The sequence below is a fragment of the Lissotriton vulgaris genome, unplaced genomic scaffold, assembly GCF_964263255.1.
Source record: "Lissotriton vulgaris unplaced genomic scaffold, aLisVul1.2 SCAFFOLD_836, whole genome shotgun sequence".
NCBI classification, from domain to species: Eukaryota; Metazoa; Chordata; class Amphibia; order Caudata; family Salamandridae; genus Lissotriton; species Lissotriton vulgaris.
In genome coordinates this window covers 434,631-459,658 of record NW_028241934.1, presented here as the reverse complement: position 1 = coordinate 459,658, position 25,028 = coordinate 434,631, and the positions used below count along the sequence as shown (strand labels likewise).

At 48.6% G+C, this 25,028-nt stretch overlaps 1 protein-coding gene across 1 annotated transcript in view; it reads right to left on the bottom strand.

The window, feature by feature from the left end:
• LOC147669133 (condensin-2 complex subunit G2-like) overlaps positions 1-25,028 on the bottom strand; it is a 399,698-nt gene that overhangs the window by 204,299 nt on the left and 170,371 nt on the right. Inside the window, exon 17 of the mRNA XM_086948201.1 lies at positions 16,363-16,433. Within this exon, the coding sequence (XP_086804327.1) occupies positions 16,363-16,433 (71 nt within the window). The remainder of the gene's footprint in view (positions 1-16,362; positions 16,434-25,028) is intronic.

Here is a 25,028-nt window from a genome sequence, read left to right as displayed (position 1 = left end):
CAGGATGAGCGTCATCGAGTGTTGCCTGAGCTTGCGTGCCACCAGCGGTATCAGAGGTGCTGGGGGAAAAGCGTACGCAAATCTGCCTGACCAGTTCATCCACATCGCATTGCCCTGTGATTGGGGGTGTGGGAATCTGGCGGCGAAGCTTTGGCATTTTGCGTTCTCCTTTGTGGCGAACAGGTCTATCTCTGGATGACCCCACCTTTGGAAGTACGGTTGGAGTACTGATGGATGTATCTCCCACTCGTGCATCTGATGGCTGTGCCTGCTGAGCAGATCCGCCATTTGATTGTCCTTGCCCGGGAGATGCTCTGCCATGAGGAAGATGTTCCTCTGAATGGCCCACTTCCACATGCTCTGAGCCAGATGAGACAGCTGTGGAGAGTGTGTACCTCCCTGCTTCTGGATGTAGTACATGGCCGTCATGTTGTCCGTCCGGATCAACACGACCTTGTTGCACAGATGTACTTTGAACGCCTTTAAGGCCATGAAGATTGCCATCAGTTCCAACACATTGATGTGCATCTTCCTTTGCTGAAGTGTCCATAGTCCCTGCACAGTGTAGTGGAGTGCATGCGCTCCCCATCCCTGGAGAGAGGCGTCCGTCGTCAGGATGATCTGTGGGACAGGCTCTTGGAATGGTCGGCCCTTGCAAAGGTTTTGTGGATTCCACCAATGCAGAGAGTTGTATGCCCGACCGCTCACCAACACTAGGTCTGTCAGTTGCCCATGAGCCTGAGTCCACTGACGTGCCAGGCACTCCTGAAGCGGACGCATATGTGGTCTCGCGTGCGGGACAATGGAGATGCAGGAGGCCATTATGCCTATCAACTGCATGAACACCTTCGCTGGAAGCGAGTGTTGGGGTCTGAATCGTTGGATCAGCGCCTGGATACTGGCGATTCTCACTGAACTCGGCTGCGCAGTGGCTGCCAGAGTGTCGATTGTCGCGCCCAGATACTGTCGCACGTGGGCGGGCTGGAGATGGGACTTTGGGTAGTTCAGAGAGAATCCCAGATCGTGCAGGAGGTGAATGGTGCGTGACACGTGGTCTACGCACTGCTGTTCCGTCTTTGCCTGAATAAGCCAGTCGTCTAGGTATGGAAAGACATGGACGTGCTGGCGACGGAGATGCGCCGCCACAGTCGCTAGGCATTTCGTAAATACTCTCGGTGCCGTGGTGACCCCGAACGGCAGGACTCTGAACTGGTAATGCTGGTCTAAGATCGTGAATCTGAGATACTTTCTGTGGGAAGGATGCAGGGGAATATGAAAATAGGCATCCTTCAGATCCAGCGTTGCTAGGAAGTCCCCCTGTTGAAGCAGGGGAAGCACCTGCTGCAATGTGAGCATATGGAAGTGCTCCGAGTTGATGTACCAGTTCAGGGGCCTGAGGTCCAGGATCGGCCTGAGTGATCCGTCCTTTTTGGGGATCAGAAAATACAGGGAGTAAACCCCCGTTCCCCGTTCTTGCAATGGAACGAGCTCTATCGCCCCTTTTTGCAGCATGACCAGAACTTCTTGCTGCAACAAGGTCAAGTGCTCGTCGGACATAGCACGGCTTCTTGGCGGTATGTCCGGTGGGATGGACGTAAGTTCTAGACAGTACCCGAACTGGATAAGAGACCTCACCCACCTGTCCGTGGTGATGGACCTCCACGCCGGCAGGAACTGCTGGAGTCTCCCCCCGACAGGTGTCGTGTGATCGGGGGGAAGTGACAAGACGTCACTGCTTGTTGGTGGTGGTGGACCTGGAGGCATTGTTTCCACGTCCCCTGCCTTTGATATTATTGCCTCTGTAGCCACCCCTGCCCTTGTTGTTGTTATACGAGGACTGGGTGTTACCCTTGTAGTATTGCGTGGACTGGGATGCCTGGCCCCTTGAGGTGCCTCTTGAATTGGAGCGGCGAAAGGAACCACCCCGAAACTGCTGACTTTGTAAAGCCCCCATAGACTTGGCAGTTTCTGTATCTTTTTTCATCTTTTCTAGGGAGGCATCCACCTCAGGGCCGAACAGATGGTCAGGATTCACTGTTTGACCCAATATTGTGGTTTGTATGTCGGGTTTGAACCCCGAAATTCGAAGCCAGGCATGGCGTCTAAGTAACACACTTGTATTGATAGCCCTGGAGGCAGTGTCTGCCACATCTAGGGCACATTTGATGGATGCATTTGTAATGAGTTTACCCTCCTGAATGAGCATCTCCCCCGCCTCCTTGTATTGGTCAGGCAAGTGTTGCAGGATGGCCTCTAATGTGTCATAATGGGCCCTATCATAACGTGCAAGCAGGGCTTGAGTGTTAGAGATCCTCCAGATGTTCGCTGCCTGTGCAGCAATGCGTTTGCCTGATGCCTCAAAGATCTTGGACTCTTTGTCTGGGGGAGGAGCGTCACCAGTAGTCTGCGAATTCGCCCTCTTTCGAGCGTTGGAAACCACCAGGGAGTCCAATGGCAAGTGTCCCTTAATATACGTGGGATCCGTGGGCGCCGCTTTATATTTCCTGTCGATGCGAGGATTGACCACCCGCGCCCGGGTGGGCTCCTTGAATACCTCCTGTGCATGCTTCAGCACCCCTTTAAGCATTGGTAGTGTCTTGACTTGTTTTTCGGCTACCGAGAAGGTGTCGACTAAAAAGTCCGCATCCACGGGGTCCGAGTGCAGTTCGACGTCATGGTTCGCTGCAGCTCTCTCTATTAAGGCATTGAAGGCCACCGAGTCCTCTGTCGGGGACGTCTTTGCGGCGAAAAGTTGAGTGTCCTGACCCGACTGCGGGTCGTCTGCGTCGCCTCCTGCTGTCCAGGGCACATGCTCCTCCTCCGGATCCGAGTACGCAGGATAGGTGTACTCGTCCTCTTCCTCGTCCACATCAGGCGCGGGGGAATGAACCGGCGAGTGTTCCAGGGCTTGTGGAGACAGAGGTTCCATCAGAGCCGAAGAGTCCGCAGAGTACCTCTTGTTCTTGAGTGGAATCTTAAAAGGTTCCAAGGCCGGCTCCGACGTAATCTTTCGTTTGAGGAGCGACAATTTTCCGGTGTTGGCGTCGATGATCACATCACGACGTTCCTCCACCGCAAGCGGCTGGAGCCGAAGCTTCGACACCACCAGGGCAGCTTTCGGCGTCAATACCTCCTGTGAGTGTCCGCCCTGTTTCGGCGCGAAGGCCTTCGGCGCCGTTTTGGGTGGAAGGGTAAAACGAATGGGCGTTAGTTCCTTAGCAGGCTTCGGCGTGAGTCTAGGCACTACAGTGTCCTGGCTGGGAACCACAGTGGACTGTTGGATCCGCTTTAAGGATTCCCCCACCTTCCTTGTAAGGGATGCCGAGGGCTGAACCGGCTCGAGCGACTCTTCGTCTCCGAGAGCCCGATCGACGGTAGGCCTCTTCTTCGGGGCCGACGCCCCATGGCTAGGCGCACCGTCGGCGTGACGCTTCTTCGAAGACGTCTTCGGGTCCACGACCCCTTTCGGTGCCGACGCAGCCGCGTCGGAGGCCTTCACCTTCGGCGCCGACCCAGAGGGCTTCTGGTCGGCCATTTTGGCGTGGCTCTTCTGGTCGGCCATTTTGGCGTGGCTCTTCAAGTCGGCCATTTTGGGTTTCGTGGAAGTTGACGCCTCCAGAACCTTCTTCACCAACGCCACTTTCGGTTTCGGTTTCGCATCCGAGGGTGCGAGACCAGTTGGCTTCACTTTCGGTTTCTTCTTAGAAATGTCCGTGACCGGGCCCGGAGGCGGGGACGTAGGACTCATAGTTAGATCTTGGGTAAGGCCCGAAGGCGATCCCTCGACCTGGGCCGTATGACGGGGAATAACCCCGGAGTCTGGGTGGGGATGCTCTTCCTCCGAGCTATCTCCCATCGTGGCACAAGCCAGTTCGTCGTCCCCTACCTCGTCGGAGACTTCGTCGTAGGCCTCCTCACCCGCGTCGCAGGTCTCTTCCTCGGACGCGGGGCCAGAGTCCGACCCTTGTACGTCGTCTTCTCCCTCGACAGATTCCTGGAAGATGTCATCAGGTGGGGGTGCCGAAGCCGACAATTGAGCCTGGAGCCGATTAGCCCGGCGAATCTTTAAAGTCTTCTTACTTCTAAATTTCGAACACGCCATGCAGGTGTCTTCACGGTGATCCGGTGACAAGCATGTATTGCACACGGGGTGCACGTCGAGGTGCGAATATTTAGAGTGACACAGCGGACACTTCTTGAATGGAGTCCGCTCCATAGCAAAGGGTGTAGTGTAGGCCCGTCCGCGTCGAAAGCACGTGGAAGGGCAGTAAGAGATCGGAGCTGAGAGTCAGTAAGAAACCCGAACGCAACTATACCGACGCCCAGCCTAAAGACCTTTTGGTCTCGAGTAAAAAGTATAACAACTATCGGTTCCGATAGAGGGAACCGAAACACATCCGAACCCAATGGCGGAAAAAAACAATCTGGGGATGGAGGCGATGCCCATGCGCACTGTAGTCCAGGGGAGGAGCCACCTATCTCGTGATACTTCGAAGACTCTTCCAGGACAACAATGTGCAATCATCCGGACCCAACACTAGGTGGCGGACTATGCCCAGATATGAATTCAGCAGCCCACATGCCTCGAACTATGAATAATAAGGATACTGGGCCACATAGGAGACGACCAGTGAACTTGCCCCCCGAGGCAAGCCCCTATGTGGTGGTCATGACGGGGGTCCCAGAGCTGGGTGAGGCTGATGAGGAAGCCACTTGGTCCTTAAAAAAAAAAAAAGTTCAGCACTGGCTAAATATAAACCGGCCCCTACCTCCGACCCTAACTAGTAAGATCTTGACAGTTCGTAGGGTATCATGGGTGGGCCATGAAAGGAAAACGATCCAGGGTGACTGTATATTGGTTAACTTTGCGGACCCTCATACTGCCGTGGGATACTCAGGACAGACAAGGGGGTATTGCAACAAGACGCCTTTCTTTTTTCTACCCCCCTAGGAGTGGACTAACACGTGATTGGAATAATGACAGCAACTGGCACATTGTAGGGCGTCCTGTCAGGAATGGAAATTGGGGCACATGGGGTGTACAGGGTTTTAGAGAACAAGCATTCAGGGGCAACTGGGGTGGCCTCCCGACCGCTAACATACAGTTGCCTCGAGATGGTGGACTGACAGCAAAATCTTAGTATTCTCTTAAGAGGGGGGGTGGGTAGGGGGGGGGGGAGATGGACTGTGAACCCACAAGAGGAGGCACAGATGGGTTCTGTGAGCCTATTTCATCTGGGCTGAGTAAGAATCATCCTCCCCCATACTAACAAGAGGAGTCTTAGCCCGCGCATACAGAATAATTTGCAGTTTATGTTAGATGCGGGTGATGTAACAATAAATTGCCCGACTGACTGCCCTAATGCAGATAGGGGTTTTATTTCCATTATTTCCTGGTACTTGGCGGGTGTGGTTAAAGCTTGACTCCGCTGAATGGGGGGAATTTGTAGACTCACAGGATGTTTGCCTCTTTGAAGAGACATGGGCAAGGGATGACTACCAACGTGCTGGATTTGATATATTCTCAATCTGGGCGAAGGGGAAGGGACACCCGTCTGGAGGGCTACTCATTTGGGTGGCTTCACATCTGGGCTGCAAAGCGAGGGCTTTACCGACTAATTCCATAGACATTCAATGCGTCCTCTTGGAATGGTCTGATGTAACCAAATTGGCACTGGTAAATGTCTACTCAAGACCAGTGGGCATAACAAAAGTTTCTAGTACCATCGAGGAACTAGTGCTGTTTCTGAGCTCTCTCCCACAGGGCACCCCGTATGTAGTCGGGGGGGACTTCAATTGTCAATTTGAGCCCCTCACATCATTCCTAGAAGGTACAACTAATGAGGAAGTTGAACTATGGGGAATCCCGAAACCAGCTGGTCCACCAGTGAAATCCTGGACGCCATTAACAATGCAGATTACCTGCATGACCCTAGCAAACTCTCTAAGGGCATGCAATGGCCGGGTAAGTGGTGACATCCCACCTAAACCAACTTTCAATAAACCGGGGCATAATTCTTGTTTGGATTACATATTTGTGGAAATGTCTGAATGGGCCACAATTGTGGACTTTACTGTAATCCCTCGAACTGATAGCGACCATAATGCGCTGGTTTTAAAAATTTCGGTTCCGGGTGTCACTATCCAAACACAGGGTGGTAATGATCATATGGACTCAAGAACCATTCTATCTACTAATCGGCGTAGAGTCCGCTGGCCCAAAATTGCAGGAAACCCTAAGGCTATTCAGAGGCTGTATGAAAAAGCAGTTCCAGTTTTGCAAAAAGTAGACAATCTTAAACACCTTCCTGTCTCGTCTGAGGAGACCCACAGAGAACTTGGTGTACTCCACTTAGAGTTATGTAGCACCTTAGCGGATGTCCTGAACCCTGAACAGAGGCAACGGAAAAGTAAAGGCAGGGGGACATGTGCCCCATGGTACAATGCCGCCTGTAGAAAGGCTAAAGCTGATCTTCTAGCGGCTATGAAGCAACAGTACGATATTTCCTTGGTTAAAACTAAGAGGAAGGAGTATAAAAGTCTCATTTCTGAGGCCAAGACTGATTGGGAATATGATAATTGGGTAGATATGACTGATGCTCTTAGGTTCCGAGACGGCAGGAAATTCTGGCAGATTGTTAAAAATGGCTAGGCTGATCCAACTCCGGCAGTAGAAGCTAATATTGCACCCAGTGTGTGGGAGGACCATTTTAGATCCCTGTACACTCAGGCTAACATAGATTTAACTCGGGTCCAGGATGATTCGCTGTCTGGTTTGACCCCTACGCTATCTTTGGATACAGATACATTTTCTCTGACAGAAGTAGGAGGAGCCATTTTAAGACTTGCTTCAGAAAAAGCTCCCGGGTTGGACAAACTCCCTGGTGACTTATTCAAAAATGAACCTATAATTTGGGCAAATTTTAACAGGAGGGGGGAGAGAGAGAGAGTCAGTGGATTCAGTCTCCCAAGTCATGTAAATAAACAAAGTGGAATCCACTCAAGTGATAGTGATCCCTAGAGTGATGGGGAACACACAGTGTTGTTTAAATGCCCCTCACACACCAACAGGCCCCTTGGTGTCATGCTTCATCATCGGGGCCTTCGCACCCCTCTACGGGATGCGGCGTGCTGCGACTCGCGAATACGCAGGAGCACTTGAAGTGAACTATGTGTGGGGGTGTGTGTTATATACCAAGATGTGAGTGAGGTGAGGTGAAAAAATGTGGATTAAAAAATACCTGGCACGTGGGAAGAAAAAAACTTTATTAAATCCCCGGCTGGTATTATTAAAATTAAAGTGCAGGGCGTGGTTTTAAAAGATACGTGTTAGGGTATCAAACCACTGTGTTAAAAGTCAACATGTTTCGGAGGTCAAAGCCCCCTTCTTCAGGACAAGGGTGAAATGCACTTATCCTCGCCTTACTCACATGTAAGATGTAAAAGTGAAAAATAAAAATTACCACAATGTGTAATGTTCCTCACAATGTTTTATATGTAAGTGAGTGTAGTTGCGCCCAGTTGGCGTAAGAACCTGTGAAAACAAAATCATAGATAAACATACAGGTCTCAAAATCACAATTTATAAAGGAGAAGAGTAATGCTTCTCTCAAGAAAAAATCAGGTAGCTCACAAAAAATTAATTGGAACCTGAAACAAAAACAAGGAAAAATGGACACTACAAACATACACACACGCAAACCAACACAGCTCTCTGCTCAGATGGAATGAGAGCAGAGCAATGAGGACATAAAGATCTTACTTTAAGTTCCCAAATACAGGACTTCATGAGCCTTTAACGTATATTGGGGAATCCTTCCTTTCTAATCAGAAACCTAAGAGATCAATATCAGGGTTTTAGTAGAGGAACTTAAACAGCAGAGTGCACAAACTATAATGTAGAACTGCTTCCCATGGTGATCTCATAACTCACGGTTACAGCAACAGCTAATCGCCTGCCTTCCCTCAACGCGGCTCCGATGAAGTGAGCTGCTGAAGGGCTAGGGCCTTTTTATATGCTTGCCTGTAGGTAATTAGTGGGAATTGATTGAATAATGCAAGCCGGTATATGCCCAAATACGGAGGGAAACTCCCCTCGCGTCCGGTAAAACGCTAGCGCCATACGCTGATCCTCCGCGCATGTGCACAGCAATCCCCGATGGACGCATGCGCGGCTGATCAAGCAAACGCGCATGCGCGGACGGAGACGCTTCGTGAACCACACGATGCTGACGTAGTTGTTTACAAACGTCTGGGAAAGAGTGGCGATCGGGATAGAAATGTCCCGGGGGAAAAAACCACGAGCCCTGGAAACACTTAAAGGCACAGAGGTGATTTTTGGGCTAAGCTCCAATGAAAATAAATACAATAAAAATGGGCGCCCTGGTTAATTAAGGAGGTGTACCTATAAATGGGCAAGCTACTCTCACAGATGTGTGGAATATACAAACAATCAGAGGGAGCACTAGACCAATTCAAGAAAGGGTACAACATATGCCACATTCTGCTGATAAATAGAACCCTATAAGTCCAGTAACAAGCATGAGACCATGCGTATACTGCAGACAAAAAACGTTTTCACCTGAGAAGGTTCCATGGAATGGAATCATTCAGTCCGGTGGTGTCGGTTCCCAGCCGAAACACCCACCGTTGTTCTTTTTCAAGGAGACCAATCTCAGAGGGTAATTGTTCAATTATTGTCCACTGTAGCTCATTCACACAGTGTTGACTTTCAATGTAATGGGTTGACATTTTTGTAGTTTGTTTTCTGCACCTGATGTTACTCTTGTGTTCGTTCAGCCTGACCCTGACGGGTCTGGTGGTCATGCCCACATATTCCTTTCCACATGGGCAGGTGATTAAATAGACTACATTTTTACTATTACAGTTAGTAAAAGCACGCTGTTCCCATGTAGTCCCATTGGAAAAAGTGAGCGTCTGTGTCTTTTTTGTGAGGTGGCAATTATTGCAGTTACCACATGGGTAATGCCCATGTATGCCTTGTAACCTCGTCTGATCTTTTACAGGAGGAGGTGGTCGAGTATGAACGAGCATATCTCTCAAATTCCTACCCCTTCTGTGAGCAAAGAGAGGTTTCTCCAAAGTTAAGCCACCACTTGTTAAAGTTTTTCACTCAGATCCTTGGCTTGGGTCTTGTATCTGGCTACATCAGTACAGTTCCGCCGTAGGCGTAAGAACTGCCCATCTGAGTGAAAAACTCAGACAGAGAAAGTATCCGGAAACTGTGATCCGCAAAGCCTTTACCAGAGCAAGAAACAATAACCGAGATGCCCTTTTGGAGGACAATCCACGTAGGGAGGATGCCGCAAACAGGACTGTTTGTGTCACCACATACAGTCCGGTCAGCAACCAAGTGACGAAATTGGTCCACAAACATTGGCGCACTTTAACAAGTGGTGGCTTAACTTTGGAGAAACCTCTCTTTGCTCACAGAAGGGGTAGGAATTTGAGAGATATGCTCGTTCATACTCGACCACCTCCTCCTGTAAAAGATCAGACGAGGTTACAAGGCATACATGGGCATTACCCATGTGGTAACTGCAATAATTGCCACCTCACAAAAAAGACACAGACGCTCACTTTTTCCAATGGGACTACATGGGAACAGCGTGCTTTTACTAACTGTAATAGTAAAAATGTAGTCTATTTAATCACCTGCCCATGTGGAAAGGAATATGTGGGCATGACCACCAGACCCGTCAGGGTCAGGCTGAACGAACACAAGAGTAACATCAGGTGCAGAAAACAAACTACAAAAATGTCAACCCATTACATTGAAAGTCAACACTGTGTGAATGAGCTACAGTGGACAATAATTGAACAATTACCCTCTGAGATTGGTCTCCTTGAAAAAGAACAACGGTGGGTGTTTCGGCTGGGAACCGACACCACCGGACTGAATGATTCCATTCCATGGAACCTTCTCAGGTGAAAACGTTTTTTGTCTGCAGTATACGCATGGTCTCATGCTTGTTACTGGACTTATAGGGTTCTATTTATCAGCAGAATGTGGCATATGTTGTACCCTTTCTTGAATTGGTCTAGTGCTCCCTCTGATTGTTTGTATATTCCACACATCTGTGAGAGTAGCTTGCCCATTTATAGGTACACCTCCTTAATTAACCAGGGCGCCCATTTTTATTGTATTTATTTTCATTGGAGCTTAGCCCAAAAATCACCTCTGTGCCTTTAAGTGTTTCCAGGGCTCGTGGTTTTTTCCCCCGGGACATTTCTATCCCGATCGCCACTCTTTCCCAGACGTTTGTAAACAACTACGTCAGCATCGTGTGGTTCACGAAGCGTCTCCGTCCGCGCATGCGCGTTTGCTTGATCAGCCGCGCATGCGTCCATCGGGGATTGCTGTGCACATGCGCGGAGGATCAGCGTATGGCGCTAGCGTTTTACCGGACGCGAGGGGAGTTTCCCTCCGTATTTGGGCATATACCGGCTTGCATTATTCAATCAATTCCCACTAATTACCTACAGGCAAGCATATAAAAAGGCCCTAGCCCTTCAGCAGCTCACTTCATCGGAGCCGCGTTGAGGGAAGGCAGGCGATTAGCTGTTGCTGTAACCGTGAGTTATGAGATCACCATGGGAAGCAGTTCTACATTATAGTTTGTGCACTCTGCTGTTTAAGTTCCTCTACTAAAACCCTGATATTGATCTCTTAGGTTTTTGATTAGAAAGGAAGGATTCCCCAATATACGTTAAAGGCTCATGAAGTCCTGTATTTGGGAACTTAAAGTAAGATCTTTATGTCCTCATTGCTCTGCTCTCATTCCATCTGAGCAGAGAGCTGTGTTGGTTTGCGTGTGTGTATGTTTGTAGTGTCCATTTTTCCTTGTTTTTGTTTCAGGTTCCAATTAATTTTTTGTGAGCTACCTGATTTTTTCTTGAGAGAAGCATTACTCTTCTCCTTTATAAATTGTGATTTTGAGACCTGTATGTTTATCTATGATTTTGTTTTCACAGGTTCTTACGCCAACTGGGCGCAACTACACTCACTTACATATAAAACATTGTGAGGAACATTACACATTGTGGTAATTTTTATTTTTCACTTTTACATCTTACATGTGAGTAAGGCGAGGATAAGTGCATTTCACCCTTGTCCTGAAGAAGGGGGCTTTGACCTCCGAAACATGTTGACTTTTAACACAGTGGTTTGATACCCTAACACGTATCTTTTAAAACCACGCCCTGCACTTTAATTTTAATAATACCAGCCGGGGATTTAATAAAGTTTTTTTCTTCCCACGTGCCAGGTATTTTTTAATCCACATTTTTTCACCTCACCTCACTCACATCTTGGTATATAGCACACACCCCCACACATAGTTCACTTCAAGTGCTCCTGCGTATTCGCGAGTCGCAGCACGCTGCATCCCGTAGAGGGGTGCGAAGGCCCCGATGATGAAGCATGACACCAAGGGGCCTGTTGGTGTGTGAGGGGCATTTAAACAACACTGTGTGTTCCCCATCACTCTAGGGATCACTATCACTTGAGTGGATTCCTATAATTTGGGCCCCATACCTACAGGTTTTATTCAATGCAATTTTGGAGGGGATGCCAGTGCCTGTTACTTGGCTGGGGGCAGAGATTGTCCCGATCTTTGAGAAGGGCCCTCCTCTGCTCCCAGCCAACTACAGGCCTATTAGTTTAATAGACGTCCCCCAAAAGACTTTTGCCAGGCTGATGGTGGACCGTCTATTGGAATGGATGCAAGAACATTCAATCCTTAGCCCTTACCAAGCGGGTTTCAGGAATAAGGTGTCCACTATAGACCAAGTCTTTCGTTTTGCTATTATATTCTGGAAAACAGTACAGTTGGAAGGTGGCAGTCTCTACACTGTATTTGTTGACTTACGAGAAGCCTTCGACCTGGTACCTCGTAGGAAACTTTGGTCTGTGCTTTGTGGTTTGGGGGTGCCACAACCCCTTTTAACTATGATTATCAAATTACATACTGATAATTATGCCCAGGTTAGATGTGGCAGGGAGGGGACATTGTCCAACAAATTTCCCGTTGACAGGGGGGTTAGGCAGGGTTGTGTGCTTGCACTGACCCTGTTCTGCCTTTATGTCAACGGGGTAATTGCACACTTGAATGGGGTTGAGAATACTGACGCACCCAAACTTGGAGGCAGCAGGGTGCCCGCGATTGTTTGCGGACGACACCCTGCTGCTATCCAAGTCTCCAATGGGGATCCAGTGAGTTCTTAATGGTTTCGAGGCATTCTGTAAAGATCATGGCCTTGAGATAAATTCCTTGAAGACCAAATATATGGTCTTCAATTCCCCATCTACAACCCGCCCTAACCCATATATTGGATCTAATATGTTAGAGAGGGTTCGAACCTTTGAGTATTTAGGAATTACCCTAAATGAAAAAATGTCATGGATACACCAATGGGAGAAATCACAATTAAGGTTGGCCCAAGTGGCAGGCGGAATTATCAAATTGGTCTCTAAGAACAAATCTTCCTTTAAGCCGGTGGGCCCCCCCCTAGAGATCTACAGAGCACAAGCCAGGGGAACGGTTATGTATGGAAGTGAGCTTTGGGGACATAAGTGTAATCGTGATCTGGTAGTAACTGAGAACAACTTTATCAGACAGCTCCTATCTCTTCCTCCAAGTACCCCCTTGTTGCCTATTAGACTCGACCTGGCCCTGAGACCTCTTGATGAAGATTTGGCCCTACGACCCCTATTATTCCTGCACAGGATTTGGTCTGTACCTGAGCTAGTGAACTACCGGCTAGAATTACAGGAAATTCTTACCCTCCCAAACATAGGGAAAATTCCCTGGCTAAACTATATTAAGAAAGAATTAGGGAAATTAGGACACCCACACTATGGTCTGACCCGCTCTCTTCATGCCCGGGGGTTACACGGAGGGAGCTTATCACTAAGTATCAGGAATGTAAAATTGCTACTCACCGGCAAGGAAGCGGCTCTGGCACCCTAACGTCATCATTTTTAATAGTAAAGGACAGCTATAGGTTTGAAACTGTTTTAGTTATCATATCCCCAACATTAATCAGGAAATTGTATCTCCAATGGAGGTATGGTAGTTTACCAGTACGGGCCTATACTAGTAAATGGGCCGAATCTTCCCCGTCATTATTGCCCATGGTGTAAATCTGAACAAGAAACTGATTTACGAAGCAGGCATTCGAAATGGCCGCATAGTCGCTCGGCTCCGTGAGCCCTCTTGCCCCTCACGTATATCCTGGCGTATATCCTGAGCTACGGAGGCGTACTTTGCTAGGAGAAGGAGAACGGGCACTTACCATCTGCTCCTGCGGCTCCTGTGTGCGGCAGGCCCTGAGAACTGTCCCCGACTGATCTGCGGCCCATGTGGGGATGAGACCGGGGCGTTGACCTGGACGTGCATCCGGCCGCAAATGCAACAATAGCGGCCGTTGGTGGCGGTGAGGAGCCGGCCGGAGGGTGCCGTTGACCTGAAGGACCGCTGATAGCGGCGAAGGCCCGGTCCACTCGGCGGTGACCCTTGAGGCAGTGTGGCGAAACAGGATCAGAGGGGGCGCATGACTCCTGCCCCCTCCCCAGTCTCTTTGCCTGGGCATAACCAAGGATTGCCCCCGATATAGGCAAATCCTGATTTCAATTTTGTGCATCTGATTGTTGGATCCTTACTGGTATTTTATGACCCCGGATTTCGAACTGCTATAACTTCACATATTGCTTGCTGTACTCTTGCTCAGCTTAGCGGCCGGCCGGGATGGTTGTAGGCCCATACTTGTAAATGCTTGTACTATTAATAAAAGGTTCACCAAAAAAAAAAAAAAAGAAACTGATTTACATATATTGTTTTTTGTAGCGCTTCTGTGCAGGCGCGGAGGAAGTGGATTATACCTTTATGCAAAAATCTCGGATTCTCTCATTGCCTGCAAGCATATAGGGTTCTTAAGACTGATCTATCTGGGCACATAGTCTTTGCTATAGCTAAATATTTGGGGATAGTCTGGCGTAAGAGGAGATATCTTCTAGATGGGGAACTATGATAAATTGCAAAATGATAAAATGTGATGTAGATATTTTTATTATGTGGAGTGGCTGGTCCTTATATTTGTACATTGATTCATATGTTTTAATGGTTTTATATATTTTAACATGCACTGTTTTACATTTAATGTCATTTGTACCTTTTATGGCACATGTTGCCGAAATAAAGATGATGATGAATGGATGGATGGAGAACTTTACTGCATCGGTCTCATCTGACACTGCTTGGGAGAGGACGGACCAAGTCCCTCAGGGACCTGTGGCAGCACTTTTGCAAAAGTTTCCCACAAAGTGTCTGAATACCAAACCAATAAACACGCATTGTTCATTGACCGCAATGCAAGGCTAGCAGAAGAAAAAAATGTCTTACCCCAACTATCCAACCTTAGGATGCGGATGCATGGACTATCACGCTCTTTAGGGTATGGTAGGTAGTAAGGAAATTTGGGTCGCCTGGAGCAGGGCGGTGGCGGCAGCCAATTGTCTTATTCACAGGAGCCCCTGTGCTGGCTTGGACCAGATTCCCAGTAGGACGTCTGTAAGGGCCTTGTTAAACAGAAGTAAGGGGTTCAGAGGAGGATACTCCTGGGATGCAGCACCTAAATCAAGATGTTAGGCTTGACTGCCACCAAAGAAAGCTGAAGGCCAAGGACCTCCACCATTGCTCGCATCACCAAAGCATAAGATGCCACCTCCTCTGTAGCCACGGTAAGTGGAGAAAGCATATCACTATCTGGAATAGTATCCAGCCCACTGGCATCACCCAATTCTTCATACCAGTCCATTTTCTCTTGTGGCAGGTTTCCATCTACACCTCGCAATCTTCTCCCACTCCTAGCCCTTCAGAATAAGGCTCAGGAAATAACTTAGGACCTGGAGGCGCAGTTGGTGCCAGAATCAACATCGAGCGATGCCGAGCCGCGGTCGGTGCAGGTAACATTGATGGGGCGGTGGGGCCAGATAAGGGAGGATTTGGAGGGAAAATTAAATAATTAATGTCCGTCAGCATCGTCCCTCAAAATAGCCCCTTACACGGCCCCACCGCTGTTACCTGCACGGACCGTGGCTGGCGATGCCGTACCGGGTCGATTGGGATGAGAATGGGGCTGAAGACATCAGCAGGGGCTGGCAACGTGGAGAGCACATCGGCATGGGGGAAAGTCTCAGTGGCACGACCGAAGCCGGTTCGGATCCTAGTCCAGATCCAAGGGGTAACAGCAGCACCGGAGCCGCTGGCGTGGAACTCAATGGAGCCCCCGACTCCATGGGCACAAAGGCACGGCGGAGTGGCCAAGCTGCCTAAAAATCAGACGCATTGCCTCATAAAATTCTCTGAGTTGGGCAGAGGCCATCCGGCTCATGGAAAATCAGGGAGGTGCAGAGTCGACCCAGGCACAGGTTCCAAAAAACAAGGCCTTGAAAGCAGAGGTTCCTCAATCATGTCGGCCAATGGATGGGGAGTAGTCGAATCCCACTTCGACTTCCTGTACTTCTTATGCCTCCTACCTGAATGTCCCAATGATTTTGGATAGGATGAAGAGGGCTTAGGACTTCTGGAGTAGAGCCGGGAACTTCCTCTTAATCGGGACAATGACTTTCAAGGAGTCGAGCAATGTGGTGTCGCCTGCCAGGCCGCAAGCAGCTTTGGGGACCGTTCCAGCAAAGCCGTCGCAGCTATGGCCCGGCAGTCGAAGCACTACTTCGAGTCACGGTCGCGCTTGAGACACCAGAGACAAAGCAAATGTCACTTCATCACTGACATAGCATGGTGACAGGCGCTGCACTGTTTGAAACCTGAAGTCTTCCTTGACATGGTAACTTTCACATAAAAAGGGGTTGACAACATTTCGAAAACTCCCATCAAAAAGTGACAGAGGCTAGTTCTTTTCACGGATCCACGCTTGACTGGCACGGAAAGAAAAGAACGGATTCAGCGTGCCAAAGTGGTGCATATATAGGAGACGCAGAGGATGTCGCGCATAATCGCTCAACGTCACCAACTGGCGCGCAGGGGTATTACTCAAAGAAAATATTTAAAGATCCAGTCGGATGCCTGGGAAGTTCAAAGGTAAGGAATCCGTGGCAAAGTATCTCCATCAGATTACGTGCTTTGTAATAGGCTTCATTGCCTAGATGAATCACAATTACTCATTTAGGCCAGAGTTTCATAGCACAATTAGGGACACAACATATTAACACATTGATGCTGAGAACTGAAGATGGGTATCACTCTGGTGACACAACACAACACATCAAAGGGATGCACAAGGGATTGCAGAAGACACCTAACGTTTTAAAGAGTCACATACCTGAAGGTGGGAATGGAAGATGGCGGCATGAAAGAAGCCAGGATGATAAGTGGGATCATACAGCGATCATCCTAAAGTAAAAAAAAGAAAGACAAGGACTACTAAGACACAAAAAATCAAAGCCAATCTTGGATCTGGTAATGCCTATCATGGTTGCAAATTCGAATCTTTCTTCTACGCTCAATGCTGCCTGGTAGTGTGAAGCGTTTATACTAAGTCTGCAAACGCTGCGAGCATACACACCCTTGTTTACGATCATGACCCTGTCCAACCAGCTTGGGCCGCATGACTAACTCTCTTGGATTCTGAATCCAACTGCTTGATAAAGGCTGAGGCAACAGTGAAGTTTGAAAAATAATGCTACAGAAGGCATTACAGTAGCATATGTTGTCTGATTACGGTCTTCATATAGGATATCATAATTTATATTTTTGCATTCAGTTTAATGTGGGAAGGAAGGTGAAAGGTCTAGTCAAAGCAGAGGACAAATATGTGAACAGTTCTCTGATGCATGTGATTTTATTTATGGTTTCTTCTATAAAGTGACAAGGTTTGGTCCAATTACTTTAAAATGCTACAATATTATTTGTTGAAGATCACACAATGCGGAAAATCCTAAATGAATTCTGATAAAGGTGCATCAAAAGAAGACCCTAGGGAAAAGTGAGAGGCTAGTTTCCATCTAAAAGTCTAAGGAAAACGAAGAACAAGATTTGGAAGGAAAGGGTGTACAGGCTTGTGACAAGAGAGGAGAAAAAATGCTGCCATGTTGAGGTATTTTAAAATCCTATCTTGCAAAATCCCCATCAGAGAAGCTGGCTACTAGCAACAGCATTTATCACTTTTTAGTGCATTTAAGATTGACAATATTTGAAAACACTCATTAAACCTCTCACAAAACCAATCTAAAGCACAAACAGCTCCCATTACATAACAAGCATTTACAATGCAATGGTTTAGCCTTTTGAAAAGTTAGAGCTATTGGCATTGTAAATGACAACATTTTTATTTATGTGTTAGTTTTGAAAATAAATAAATAAATGGCATTGTCATTTACAATGCCAATAGCGTAATCTCTCGGAAATGCGAGACCTAGAGCATTTGCAAAGCAATAGGTTGCGTATTTACGCGAGTTTGAGCTAATGATATTGCAGATAACAATGCGTTTTATTTAAGTTTCAAAAACCAAAACATAAATTAAAGGTCTCTCACACTGCTGTCTCTCACACACTGCTGCCTCTCACACACCATGCTCTCCCACACACCAAGCTCTCCCTAGAAGACTCACACTGCTGTCGCTCTCACACTGCTGTCGCTCTCACACACACACATGCAGAGAGCGACACACACACAGCCACACACACACATACAGAGAGCCACACACACAGCAGTACAAATACAGAGAGCCACACACACAGCCACACACATACATGCAGAGAGCCACACACACACACAGAGTGACACACATACAGAGAGCCACACACACAGAGCCACACACACCCACCCAGCCACACACACACACCCAGCCACGCACACACACCCAGCCACGCACACCCACCCAGCCACACACACCCACCCAGCCACACACACACACAGCCACATTACAAAGATGAATTTGGTGGCAGGAGCACGAGGTCCAGGACAATGAGCCCTCTCTGCCCCGCAAACCCCCCCCACCCCCCCCCCCCACCCCGTAAAAACCACTTGTCTAGGCAACATTAAAAGGATTCTGAAAAACAGGTATTTGCACCCATTTACTGTTCTTGGCACACAATCAAATGTTTTGAAAGGTTCAGACAAGTTACAATCTTGACATTAACGAGCACTTGCACAATGGAGCAGACCCAAAGCAACATGTAAACCTCCCCAAAAAACACCACGTAAATTAGTTCTCACTGAAATCTCTACAATACTTTCATTGTGGAGCAATTCTTGGGACATAATTATGAGTGGTCCAGATAGGTTGCGAGGTGTCACGCCAAATAAAATCAGAATTTACTGGATCAGATAAATAGCACACACCACATTTTTCACGGTCAATGGGGTTGAAAAACTTTGGTCCACTCATGAGTTAATTAATATGGCAGTTAAGTGTTTCACACCTGCACAGAAGCTGAATTAATTGTCGTTTAAATGTCGGCACATTTGACATTACCGAATGAGAGAAGAGAATTAAAGAGTTATAAAGTGAAATCCTAATGAGAGACATTAACTGTTAACGTCTCTAATATTTTAACAGCACCAACAAAAATTGCACAGCCATCTCGAAAAGATGGTTCTATAATCCAGGCTCCTTGAAGTAGTGAATCTTCGATTTAAGACATGTCCCTTCAAGATTATTAGACCACCCAGGAAGGCATTCCGCTTAAAGTGGTATTCAATCGGTAACATATGAACTAGAAACATTTAATTTATGCTAATCACTGCGGCCTTTAACTACGACCCTTTTCAGAACTGGCGCGGTGGAAGTAAAACGAGAAAACATTTACAGCAAGGGCACACTATACTTGGCTCGTAAAACGTAAAGTTTGGCAAAATCGTTTAACGGTATGAATACATTTACTGTGCCAGAAATGCAATCCCAACAGGACATAAGATGCAGACATAAGTCACATGTAACTGCAACACAATTCAATCGGCTAGTCATGAAGGCACACAGCTGCTGCCTCGATTCGCTGTGCCCACATATCTAACCAGTGAAATAAATGTTATAAAAAAAGTACTTGGGAAAATACAATACTGGCAAACAAATATTTATTGTATTCGTGCTATCGCGAGATACACCTGACTTAGCTCTCGCCACATACACCTGACTTAGCTCTCGCCACATACACCTGACTTAGCTATCGCCACATACACCTGACTTAGCTATCGCCACATACACCTGACTTAGCTGTCGCCACATACACCTGACTTAGCTGTCGCCACATACACCTGACTTAGCTGTCGCCACATACACCGGACTTAGCTATCACCACATACACCGGACTTAGCTATCACCACATACACCAGACTTAGCTGTCGCCACATACACCGGACTTAGCTGTCGCCACATACACCTGACTTAGCTGTCGCGACATATACCTGAGGTAGCTATCGCCACATACACCTGACTTAGCTATCGTCACATACACCTGACTTAGCTATCACGACATACACCTGACTTAACTATCACGACATTCACCTGACTTAGCTATCACGACATACACCTGACTTAGCTATCACGACATACACCTGACTTAGCTATCGCGACATACACCCGACTTAGCTATTGCGGCATACACCAGACTTAGCTATTGCGACATACACCCGACTTAGCTATTGTGACCACCACATGATTTAGCTATTGCGACATACACATGACTTAGCTATCGCGACATACACCTCACTTAGCTATTGCGACATACACCGGACTTACCTCTTGCGACATACACCCAACTTAGCTCTTGCGACATACACCTGACCTAGCTATCCCGACATACACCTGACTTGTACGACTCTCTGATCAGGCAACACTTTGTTTTTCTGAGTGCCAATCACGACCAATGAAAGCAGCAGATACTGTGTGAACCAATCACGCAGCAGCAACTCTGCCTGCCAATCTTCCATGCTCTTCTTGTGTGTTATATGCAACAATTTTACATTAATAGTGAAAAATCTTATTCATCGCCTCATGGAGAAACTTTTTGTTGGAAGCCCGAGTGTTACATACTGACGGTTAGACATCTCGGTGGGTTGAGCACCTGCTGTAGCAATCTGTAAGCAGGCTGCGGGTCACAGGGTCCTGGCAGCTCCCCCACTCCTGCTATTTCCCCCTTTGTATTCTGGTACTTGTGGTCATGCCTTTATACTGGGTGAATTAAAGCCGCATGCTACACTTTGCAGAAGAAATCGGGGGTGATTACATTCTCAGTCTGGAGACCTGTGACCCTGCCTCCTCACCCTATGAAGGGACCACAGAAGATGACACTGTTCAGCCGGGTGAGCTGACAAGTCTCCCACGTCCAAGCGTGACTGGTTAGACCATGCCTGATTTGTTTTCTCTCACAGGATTCAGGGACTTGTAGTCTTGGTTTTATGCTGAGGTAACTACGAGTCCCTGATTCTAAGAAAAGAGCCCGGACTGGCCTAAAAATTGCCATATGGTCCTGGGAAACTTGGCAGCTATGACGTAAGATTGGTACCTTCAAAGCAGGTACATCTGTGGTCTGCAGAGCAGTTCATTCTGTTAATTTAAAGTTGTATGGAGTAATGCTGCTGTCCCCTCCCCTCCCCCCGTGACATGTTCCCTGTCGAGGCACAGAAACAAAGAGAGAGAATAAATCCGAAACCGACTCCAGAGAATAAGAAAGAATAACAAACGAGGCTGCAGAGAGGGGGCCCTGAGAGAGCGGGAACCCGACACCAGCAACGAGCTGGAAAAAGAACAAGCGCCCCGTCTGAAAGAAACCCCAATGTAAACACCACAGAAGCGGGAAGCAGCAGCGGCCGGGAAATGAGATTTAAACAACACACATGGAACTCATACATTGAGTGATATCATTTTCAGGGGAGATGACGTGTTGTATTTGTGGGGCAGCATACCTCGAGGAGTCTGGGCGTGCTGGGGAGGTCACGGCATGGTCTGCATCTAACCTAGCGCCTAGGAGCGCAGTTTTGTTGGTTTCCATTTCGTAGCGGCTCTGAATCACAAGCAGGGCTGCCAGATCACTACATGAATGACCTGATTACTTCCATTTAATAATAAATCAGTGCATGCTGGGAGTTGTAGTCCGATCCGGTCTAATTGACCCCCATTGTACTCTTAACCTGAAAGGTGCACATGCACCCCCTCATATCAATGACTGGCACAACCTCAAAAAGTCAAGAACGTCTGCAAAACTTTAAATCGACCCTAAAAACCTCGACCTTCTGTGACTTAGACAGGAGTCGGACGCCAAAGCTGGTAGGGCTGGGGAAGCTAGGGAAGTCTGCCAGGTCTAAGCCATTGAAGATCAGGTTAACAGCAGGTCAAGGGCGGATTCACAACAGGTCAAGGCTGAGGTCACGGTGGCAGCTAGGGGTGAATGCTGATGTCATGGTGGTGGTAAGGGTCACGGTGGCAGCTAGAGGTCAAGGTTGAGGTCATGGTGTTGGTAGGGGCCACGGCTGAGGTCATAGTGGCAGGTAGGGGTCAAGGCTGAGGTCATGGTGGCAGCTAGGGGTCACGGCTGAGGTCATGGTCGCAGATAGGGGTCATGGCGGCAGGTAGAGGTCAAGCCAGAAGTTGATCGCTGCATATCCGGATCAGGGCAGGCAGAGCTCCCAGGTGTCTCCGGGTCACGCATACGTAGCTCACCCAGGCCAGGCTTTTGCTTCGAATTCTGGGACATGTAGTCCTGATTTTGGAAAGGGAAACCGAACAACAAGTCCCATAACTGAAAGCAGAAAGCTGGACATGATGTGTTTACTGAGGGCTCCATGGGGAACTGTAAGATCAGGGCAGGCCACAGAAGAGGTCACAGCAGGTCAAGGACAGGTCAATGCCTTGTCCATATCAAGCTGACCTTGATGTACTGGTGGTTACGAGAATAACACATACCCAAAAAACGCAATCTGTGTGCAATGAAGCTCCAGGGGTGGGAGACTACTGTCAAACAGGTGTGGAGCGATCTGGCCTCAGGTGGTGGCGTACCTACGTCAATAATGCACTAACTGCAGACCTCAGAAAGATGAAGTGCTGAGTCAGTCCTTCTAAGAGTCTATTCACATCTAAATCTCCGCAGCGCCCACTTTACTGGCCGAGCTATCTTAGCAATGTCAGTCCAGAAGCTACTGTAAACATCTGCGCCAAAATATGTGACGCGTGTTACTGAAAACTTCCGTGTCAAGGGTTCAAGTCAAGGTCCCCAGACATGAGATGGCTGAGCCGTCCAATGACTGCACAATGAGGAATAACAGGGGAACACAAACACTTCGTATAAGAGTGCGCACTCTATGTAGAGTAATCTTTAAAGAGTTCATTATTTAAACTTAAAATAAAATCATTTGAGAACCCAGAAAAAAAATGAATTAAAAGGGTGAAAAATGAACAATTTGCTGAGATCCAAGGGATTGGAAGGGTGGACATTAAAATTAAAATAAATAAAAATACTTGGTGCCCACCCATCGCTGTCAAGGAAGACAAGCGGGGGCAGTGTCTTCCCTGTCGGATGGAGGTGACTGCCCGCTTAGAAGAGAGCATTTCACCCATGCCAGGGTCACTCGTGTTCAGCACCTCAGGGGAGCGAATAGCTCCTCGGCCTCTCTATGCTCTTCTAGGCGGTAGGTACTGCGATTCCTTTTACCTCAGCGGTGCCCGTAGGACAGCTTACAATGCGAAACTATCACAGTGCAACAATTTAAAAAAAAAGGGGGGGGAGGGGGTGGTTTAACTTTTCACACTGGGTTGAGAATAGTAAAGGAGCTTCCGGAATTTTTGGGGGGGAGCAGCACTTTCCCCAAGTGCCCTTCGTTCAAGAGGCACCATGAGTGGATCAGCACAGGGGGGCACGCGCTTCTGGTTTTTGGGGTCACACAGGGGCCTTTACTCAGATGAAAAGAAATGAACAGGATACAGCAATACCGCAGCAGCCTGTGTCCAGCACTAAACACCATGTACTGGTGCACATACACAAGCGCTCACGCGCGTGTGCACCCGAAACACAAACATACCCCGTCTCCGTTTCCAAGCCTCTCTACACCCCCCCCTCCCCCCCCCCCTACACTGCTCAGCTTATCTTCCTCTCCTCTGTGCCTCCGTCCCTCACTGCCTCTCTCTCGGTCTTCTTTCGGCCCCCGCTCTCTTTTCGTTCACCTTTCTCCCTCATTTTCGACATCTCAATCTTTCCCACTTCTCCTCTCCTTTTTGCCCCCTCTCTAGGATGTGAAATGGGCAGTCTGACCTCAGTAAGGCGCGTGCCATCCTCAGCGGTCATCTCTCCGGGTGTCCAGGGTCACACAGGGCGTGCTGCAGATCTCGCCGGGTGCCCAGGATCACACAGGGTGTGCTGCAGATGCGGATCTCTCCGGGTGCCCAGGGTCGCACAGGGCGAGCTGCAGATGTGGCTGTCTCCAGGTGCCATGGGTCACACGGGGCGTGCTGCAGATCTCTCCGGGTGTCACTGTCAAGGGCAACACAGGGCGTGCTGCGGATTTCTCCGGGTGTCCAGGGTCACACAGGGCGTGCTGCAGATCTCTCCGGGTGCCCAGGATCACACAGGGTGTGCTGCAGATGCAGTTCTCTCCGGGTGCCCAGGGTCACACAGGGCGTGCTGCAGATGTGGCTGTCTCCAGGTGCCATGGGTCACACGGGGCGTGCTGCAGATCTCTCCGGGTGTCACTGTCAAGGGCAACACAGGGCGTGCTGCGGATTTCTCCGGGTGTCCAGGGTCACACAGGGCGTGCTGCAGATGCGGATCCCTGAGTGCCGGCGCCGCCTGCGCTCCCTGCAGTCCGTCTCGTCTCTGGCTGCCGCAGCGGCTCTCTCCCCCTCTCCGTCCCTCCCTCCCTCCCTCCTTGTGCTCCAATAATCCCGCACAGCCCTATTACAGCTCCGAGTTACACCTCCGGCGCTGGAGCCAGCACCATCACCCGGGTATTGTGGGAGACACCCAGCGGGAGGGGGGGGGCAGGAACGGGCTCACGGACAGCGGGAGGGGGGGGCGGGAATGGAGAGTGGGACATCGAGCAACCTAACCCTGAAGACGACACATCAAAAATGGCAAAAACAAAGCTTGAAAAAAAAAAAAAAATAGCACACACCCACCGCCGCGATGACGTTCAGAAAGGGTGGAGAGGGAAGAAATCGCGGGAACGCCCACGAATCTGGTCCGGCCATGACGGACAGATCTATGTTCCAATGGCTAGCCTCCATTTATGGAGCTAGCCAATGGAACAGAGGGGCGGATTCCCAAGCCACTCTACTGTTCTCATTAGGTTTTCACTTAGGCGAAACCTAAAAATTTACAGTGTTATCAGGAGGGAGCCTGATTCACATTCCACATTACTGTACTGCCTGCCCACTACACAATTTTCAATTGTGACAGAGGATGTTTCATACAACAGGGGGAGTAAGAGGAGGGAGAGGAGGGTGGGAGCCAGTCTTTATTCTTGAACTCTTCATCTGCATAGGGAATGTCACATGCGAATATATCATAGCCATTGACTCACCTCGCATGCCTGGCCAACTGCATTATCAGAGATGACAAAGCCAGGAAAAATACGTTCAAATGGAGACCAACAATTTACTAGTGTGTTTAGGTGTATCATGGAGTAGGAAAGTGCCCCTTTTTAGGTCGAGTCAAGCGAAGTGCGCATGCTCTGCTCTAGGAGAGGGCTTCTTGGAATCGCTACAGCTTTTCTTGAAGCTTGTGCGTGCGGTGCTCACAAGCTATTGGGCTTTGCGTGCATCTTCCTAAAAAGACAGCTCGCAATTGGGCAAAGGCTGGTGCATGTCTCACCTTTGTATCCGCCCATGGCCTACGGCTTGCGAGAGCGAGCATCAGCACCATCTGTTTCCCATTATCTCGCCCGCGTCTTGCAGTTGCGTTAATTGTAAACAGATGGCGGTCGAGCACTGGCTTTCCCCCCTGGACATCTTCCCTCATATTTACATGGTGAGGTAAATTGGTCTCTTCAACAATATT